This window comes from Helianthus annuus, chromosome 8 (assembly GCF_002127325.2).
Source record: "Helianthus annuus cultivar XRQ/B chromosome 8, HanXRQr2.0-SUNRISE, whole genome shotgun sequence".
NCBI lineage: Eukaryota > Viridiplantae > Streptophyta > Magnoliopsida > Asterales > Asteraceae > Helianthus > Helianthus annuus.
In genome coordinates this window covers 16,171,177-16,179,343 of record NC_035440.2, presented here as the reverse complement: position 1 = coordinate 16,179,343, position 8,167 = coordinate 16,171,177, and the positions used below count along the sequence as shown (strand labels likewise).

The 8,167-nt window shown below is 39.7% G+C and overlaps 1 protein-coding gene across 1 annotated transcript; it reads left to right on the top strand.

Annotated features, from left to right (window-relative positions):
* Positions 1–597, top strand: LOC110869632 (uncharacterized mitochondrial protein AtMg01250-like). The gene has a single exon (XM_022118872.1). It carries the CDS (start codon positions 1–3, stop codon positions 595–597), a length of 597 nt encoding a protein of 198 aa, XP_021974564.1.
* The last annotated feature ends 7,570 nt before the right edge of the window (positions 598–8,167 follow it).

The window sequence follows — 8,167 nt, the reverse complement described above, 5'->3', positions numbered from 1 at the left end:
ATGAGATTATCTCCTGGATCAAGAAAGAAAAAAAAAACTTTCATCTTAAAGATTGATTTTGAGAAAGATTATGACAATGTTAATTGGAATTTTGTGGTAAACATAATGAGGCAAATGGGGTTCCCAGACTTGTGGTGTAGGTGGATCTTAGGAGTTTTAGGTTCGGCGAGGTCTTCGATCTTAGTCAATGGCGCCCCTACCTTCGAATTTCAATGTGGTAAAGGTATGAGACAAGGTGACCCACTTTCCCCTTTTCTATTTCTAATTGTTGTGGAAGCTTTTTCTTGTTTGTTGGTTAAAGCTGTTACTGGGGGTATGCTGCAAGGAATTCAAATGCCTAACGGTGGCCCGTTGATTTCTCATCTTTTGTATGCGGATGATGCCATTATCCTTGGAGAATGGTCAGATGCTAATATTTTAAACGTGGTACGAATTCTTCGGGTGTTTTATATGTGTTCAGGTTTGAAGATAAATCTATGTAAGTCAAAACTTTATGGTCTTGGAATGGATATGGATGAAGTGAAGAATAAGGCTATGGTGGTTGGGTGGTGGTTGGGTTTAAGGGAGAGAGCACTCCTTTTAAGTATCTTGGTTTGATGGTTGGGGCTAATATGAATTGAGTAAACAATTGGAAGCCGGTGTATGATATCTTTGAAGCTAGACTTTCCAGATAGAAAGCTTGTTTGCTCTCTATTGGAGGTTGTATCACGATTATTAAGTCGGTTCTTGAAATCTTGCCTAATTACTATTTTTCTTTGTACAAAGCACCGGTTAAAGTGATTAGAGACCTGGAATCAACGATAACGATTTTTATAGGGAGGTTCAGGTGATATTAAGAAGATGCATTGAGTTGCTTGGGATCGTGTGACTATAGACAAAGATGAAGGGGGCCTCGGGTTGGGTAAGTTGAAGAATATTAATATCGCTCTTCTATCCAAATGGGGATGGCGATTTAAGATAGAGAAAAATGAGCTGTGGAGGAAGGTGGTGGATGCGATTCACAAAAGCAAAAGCAATTGGGACTTTCTTCCGATAAAAAGAAGCATGAACGGGGAGTGTGGAAGAATATAACCAAAACGGTAGCTTGGACTACGGTGGACGGTATTCCTTTACATAATTTTTATAAAAGTATAGTTGGTAATGGCCATGATACTTCGTTTTGGTTGGACCCCTGACTTTTTAATGAACCTTTAAAAGATATTTATCCTAATATTTTAAGTTTTGAAGCTCACAAAAAATGTAGTGTGGATAGTAGGATTCGGAGGAACGAAGACGGTACACAGAGGATGAACTGGAACTAGATAAACAGTCCCGGATCTTTTTTGGAGATTTCGGAATTGAATTGGATCACTAAGGACCTGGACTCGGTTAAACTTGAAGATCGGAATGATAAGTGGTCGTGGATCGGGACGGAAGAATATTCAGTTGGGACAGTTAGAAGAACTCTTAAAAGAGGAACGGACCACAGCAGTAATTATGTACTGAAATGGTGTAAATGGATCCCCTTGAAGTGTAACATTCACACTTGGAGAGCTGAAATGGATAAAATCCCCACTGGAATGGCGCTAAGAAACAAGAGTATCGAGATTGAAGATATTTCATGCCCTCTATGCGGATCTGAAGACGAAACGAGCAACCACCTTTTTGCTACATGTATGATGGCAAGCAGAGTCTGGCATCATATCTCGAGATGGTGTAAAGTCGCTCTGTTTATAGTCCATTCGGTCAGGGAGCTTCTAGACCTTCATGATCATGTCGGGTTGCGAGACTTGTTGAAAGAGATTTTTCACGAGATTGTTATGATTAGTTGTTGGAGTATATAAAGGGCAAGAAACGGTGTTAAATTCTCTAATAGTCAGGTTCGAGTGGTAGATATCATTAGTGAAATCAAATCGGTGGCATTTTTGTGGTTTAGCAGTAGATTGAAAGTTAGGTCCATTTCTTGGTCCGATTGATGTAACTTTGTAATTATGTGATGTTCTTGGTTGGCCACCCCGTTTCGTGGGTTTTCATGTTTTTCTAATGAAGTTTACTTTAAAAAAGAAACCTAATAAAAACAAACATTCATGAAATTAGGCATGCTAAATACTTTTTATAATATATGCTAGAAGGCAAAAAATTGCAAATTATTTTTTTAACGGAAAATTTAAATTTCTGTTGTTTGTGTGACTTGAAACCAAGGCCTCTTCCTCCCAAATCTAGGTGTTTAACAACTTTGTCTTTGCCTTTGCCAATGGACACCCATTGGCTACCGGTGTATTATTTAAAAAATAAAACCCTAGACGCTTTATTACAATTTCTAACATTAATTATTATATGATCCGTAATAACCAGTTATAACCAAATATGACTCGCTAAAATTCAGTACTATCTTAAGATTGATTTGATAATACATCAAAACACGAACATGTCATAATGTGTTGTATGGGCAATAATTATTATATAACCCGTAATAACCCATTATTGCCCATACAACAGATTATGACATGTTCATATTATGATCCATTGTAACACAACAACATAAACAAAATGTAATTCATCAAAATCGAGTATGACTTCTAAAGATCCAACATGAACCCTTAAGACCGGTTATGGCTACAACTAGGACGAGTTTGCTTTGTTAACTGGGGACCACATACACAACCCTTTTTTAGTGTGAAAGCGAGGTATGATATGGAGGTTTGGAATGATTTAATTTTGGAAGAAAAAATATGATTTTGAATGATTTGGCACGTTTGAATTTTGAACTTTAACTGTTGGTATAGATCAGAGATTATGCTAGCAATCAAACAACAAGAACAATGCAATAAATCGAAAGTAACTGATTTTTTTATTGAATGATTCAAGTCGGCAAGATTACAGAGCTACTTCGACAAATTGAAAGTGGAAAAGTGATAAATAAAACTAAACAATAAGCTGCAATTTATAGCTATGAAATCAAACTGAAATCACCGATCTGGAAGGGAAATAGACGTTGGAGAGACCTGCTCTTCACACCCGTTGAGAGCTCCTCCTTATTTGCTGCAAAAACAGGGCTGACCTAGACTGGGTCGGTTGACCTAATTAACTGGCCCATTTAAAATACCCAACTGGGTGACCCATTTGAAAATGCCCAATTATCTGACCCGGATAATTATTAAAACATATTCAGAATTATTCCAACAATTTCCCCCTTAATTCTGAATATCACTTATACCCAGCAGATCTCTCATCTCAGCAAACTTAATTCTGGGTAAAGACTTGGTCAGAATATCCGCCTTTTGCAAGTCACCACTAACATGCTCAACTTGAATCTTCCCCTCTTCGACGCATTCTCTTATGAAATGAAACTTGGTGTCGATGTGTTTACTGCGTCCGTGAAATACTGCATTTTTCATCAGAGCTATTGCGGATTCGTTGTCAACATAGAGCTTCACTTTACTTGGCTTCATTCCCGTAAGATCAACCAACAAGCTTCTTAGCCACAAAGCCTGGCAGGCTGCTGTGGTTGCTGCTATAAACTCAGCCTCACAGGATGACAAGGTAACAGTTCTTTGCTTTTGTGATGACCAAGTAATTGGGTTTCCAGAAAAGTAAAACACTGTACCTGTAGTACTCCTTCGATCCATCACATCTTTTCCGTGGCTGCTATCGCTGTAACCAGTTACTTCACCATCTCCGCCCTTTTTGTACTTCAAGCCATAGTTAAGTGTCCCCTTTACATATCTCAAGATCTGTTTTAAAGCTTTCAAATGACTTACTTTAGGAGTCTGCATAAACCTGCTGACCACACCAACTGAAAAAGCTAAGTCCGGCCGTGTATGAAGTAGATAACGAAGACTTCCAACCAGACTTCTAAACTGAGTTTCATTCACTGATTCTCCATCTTCATCTTTCGTTAATTTAAGCTTTGGTTCCATCGGGTACATGGCTGCATTACAATCACCCATACCTGCTGCTTCAATTATTCTTTTTGCATAACTTGTTTGCGAGATCGTCATAGAACCTTCACTTTGTTCTACCTCTATGCCAAGGTAGTAGGACAACAACCCCAGATCACTCATTTCATATTCTTTCATCATCTGAGCCTTGAATATGGTCACCTCTTTGTGATTTGAGCCTGTAACCAATAAATCATCAACATAAACACCTACTATCAACAAGCTTTTCCCACTTTGTTTCTTGTATATGGCGTGCTCTTGTGGACATTTTTCAAACCCCATTTGCTTCAATGTCTTGTCAAGCCTTGCATTCCAGGCTCTTGGAGCTTGTTTTAGCCCATACAGCGCACGATTAAGCTTATACACTTTCTGCTCTTGACCTTTAACTTCAAAACCCACTGGTTGTTGTACATATACCTCTTCAGCAAGTTCTCCATTTAGAAACGCAGACTTTACGTCTAAATGATAAACTTTCCACCCTTCTTTAACTGCTAAAGCTAGTATCAACCTCACAGTTTCAAGCCTTGCTACTGGAGCAAATACCTCTTCTACGTCTATTCCTTTCTTTTGTACGTATCCCTTCGCCACCAAACGCGCTTTATACTTGGTTATCTTTCCTGTTGGATCCTTCTTTACTTTGAATATCCACTTTAGTCCAATAATCTTCTTTCCTTTTGGCAGTTCAGTTAAGCACCAAGTGTTGTTCCTTTTGATTGCCTCGATCTCAGTCTTCATGGCATCCTCCCATTCTTTATTTCCCTTTGCGTCTTTGTAACATGTTGGTTCTTCACTTGAAAACATCAAGACATCTTCTTCCACTATTTCTTCAGTGTTTTCATACAAATCTGCCATAGTTCTGAAACCCTGCATTGGACTATGATCATATCTGCGTGAACTTGAGTTAGAACTCATACCAGAGGGTTCACTTGCATTCAGCGTTTCTGTAGTGAAATGACCAGAAGCTTCATTTGTTTCATCTGTAGATACACTCGCATGTTGTGGTGTATTCCAGATTGGAGACTGATCACCACCGCCCTCCATTTCATTCTGGGTTAGATCTTCTGGTTGAGCATTTACTCCGCTTGTGTTTGAATCTTCAAGATTCCTTAAGAGTGTCACAATACTTTGCTGGTTTGAGACTGGCTTATCTTGATCTCCCCAGTTCCATTGCATTCTTTCTTCGAAAACTACATCTCTATCTCTGGCCAGATGCAATCTTCGCTTGTGAGGATCATAGAACCTGTGTGTCATACAATCTGGTTCTAATCCTATGTACACCATAGGTACACTCCTGTCATCTAGTTTTGGAATATGAGTTCCAACTTTTGTTACATGACCAATACAGCCGAACACCTTAACTTTCCCAAGACTTGGCCTTTTGTTCTTCAAAGCCTCATAAGGTGTCATGCTTACAACACCTTTTGTGGCCATTCGATTCAGCAAATACACTGCATGCTGCACTGCTTCTCCCCATAAAAAATCAGGCACATTCATTGTTTTTAGTAAAGATCTTGTAGTGCCTAATATCGTTCTATTTCTTCTTTCTACTACCCCATTCTGTTGGGGAGTATATGGGGCAGTAATTTGTCTCCTTATGCCTTCTTGTTTACAAAATTCATTAAATACTTTTGAGGTGAATTCCCCACCCCTATCAGTTCTAAGTGTTTCAACCTTATATTTCCCATTTTTTTCAACTAATGCTTTAAACCATTTGAATCTTTCAAATGCTTGGTCTTTAGATTGCAACATGTAAACCCACATGTATCTCGAAAAATCATCAACTAATAGCAGAAAGTAACTATTACCTCCAATAGTTTTTGGTGTAATGGGACCGCATAGGTCAGCGTGAACCAACTGAAAAGGTTTCTTAGCTCGCCACTGCGCCTCTTGAGAGAAAGGTTGACGAGTCTGTTTTGCAGCCAAACAACCCTCACACACCTGCTTTGGATTCTTGATCTTGGGAACACCTTCTATCATACCTTTACTCACCATGGATTCTAAGATCTGAAAGTTGATATGCCCTAGACGAGCATGCCACAACCAATTCTCTTCTTCCAGATGCATTCCCAAACATACTGGTACCGTTGTGTGCAACAGAATTTTATAAAGCCGATTTTTTGACCTTTGAACCTTCATGAATAATCTTCCATGGGTATCATACATCCTCAAGTAATTATCTTTCATCCAAATGTCGAAACCATCTTCGGTCATTTGACCCAAACTTATTATATTACTGTGAAGTGCAGGAATATAATAGACATTTTGGATTACCTGTTGGCTGCCATCTTTACATTCCAGCAAGATAGTCCCCTTTCCTTTGATTTCCACCTTTGACCCATCTCCAAATCTCACTTGACCAGTAATGCTATCATCAACCTCAGCAAATAACTCACGAGTACCAGACATGTGGTTACTAGCACCATTGTCTAGATACCACATGTCTCTTCCGCCATTGATCTCATGAGTACTTGGAAAGACTTTTTCTTCGTTAAGTAACACCATCGCTGGTGCTTCTTCACCACACACCGAAAGTAGCAAAGCTGGTTCTTCGTCTTGTTGGGTCAGATTCACTTCTGGGTTCTGTGTCTTTTTGCTTTTACATTCAGAGGCAAAATGACCATATTCTTGGCATTCAAAACATTTTATGTGACTCTTGTCACGTGACTTTCGGTTATAACCACCAGATTCTTTGTGAGAGCCGCCACTCCAGCGCCCGCCACGTCCCCGAGCAGGTCCTCGACCCCTCGAGAAGTTCTTTCCACCTCTGTCACTATTTCCACCTTTTCCACGACCCCCCGCCGTGTTTGTCTTGCTTGATCCCCGCTGACTTGATGAACCTTCTGACTTGGCAAACATCAAAGTGTTCTCGCTTGACAATGATGTTTTCCTTAGTCTCAACCGATCCTCATATGCTTTGAGGTGTGCTATTGCTTCTTCAAACAACATCGTATCCACATCTGAACTTTGCTCGATCGAAGCAACCAAATTTATAAATCTCTCCGGGACCGTATCGAACAGTTTACGTACCAGCTCTTCATCTTCCAACTTTGCTCCAACACTATTGTACTTCGAAACCATACCCGATAGCTTTCCGACATATTCATCAATGGTTTCTCCATCCTTCATTTGCAGCCCTTCAAACTCAGATTTCAGAATGCGTAACCTAGCTTTCTGAACCCGTTCGGCACCTACATACCGGGATTTCAACGAATCCCAAACCTCCTTGGCCGTCTTCTTCTTCGCAGCTTGCGAGAGAACCTCATCCGGGATGGATTGAAAAATGAATGCTCGAGCTTGCTTGGATTTCTTCTCATCCACGGCCACTCCGGCCGGCGGCTCGACCGCTTCCCACAACCCGTGGGCGTCCATGATAGCCTCCATCTTTATCGACCAAGTGGTATAGTTCGTAGAAGTGAGGATCGGGCACTGAAACGAAACTGAGTTTTCTTTTGAGGGATTAGGGTTAGTGACGATCGACATCGGGTTGAATCGAAAGAACTTGGGCATATAAACGAATCAGAACCTGGAAGCTCTGATACCAATTGTTGGTATAGATCAGAGATTATGCTAGCAATCAAACAACAAGAACAATGCAATAAATCGAAAGTAACTGATTTTTTTATTGAATGATTCAAGTCGGCAAGATTACAGAGCTACTTCGACAAATTGAAAGTGGAAAAGTGATAAATAAAACTAAACAATAAGCTGCAATTTATAGCTATGAAATCAAACTGAAATCACCGAAGGGAAATAGACGTTGGAGAGACCTGCTCTTCACACCCGTTGAGAGCTCCTCCTTATTTGCTGCAAAAACAGGGCTGACCTAGACTGGGTCGGTTGACCTAATTAACTGGCCCATTTAAAATACCCAACTGGGTGACCCATTTGAAAATGCCCAATTATCTGACCCGGATAATTATTAAAACATATTCAGAATTATTCCAACATTAACGAGCTTATGAATACTCCGGTAAACATTTCAATCGAAACACGTTAAAACATTTTAAACATACAAATTAAATACGATAATTTAAGACTTGAATATTTCCATATTGTATACGTCTTATGCTAAGTTTCAGACATGTGTTGAAAGTTACTACCCTTTTGACTTTTAGTTACCCGCCATTCTCAAATAATTACATATCAATCAGTTCACACGAATGCAAACACTGCTGGCTCTCTCCAGTACTGTCTTAGTGTTCATGTACACCATAAATGTCCCAAGAGTTTCCGCTGATCCTTCCCCC

Bases quoted from the DNA above. Each gene is read 5' to 3' on its own strand.
- LOC110869632 (XM_022118872.1), top strand. From the start codon at position 1: ATGAGATTATCTCCTGGATCAAGAAAGAAAAAAAAAACTTTCATCTTA.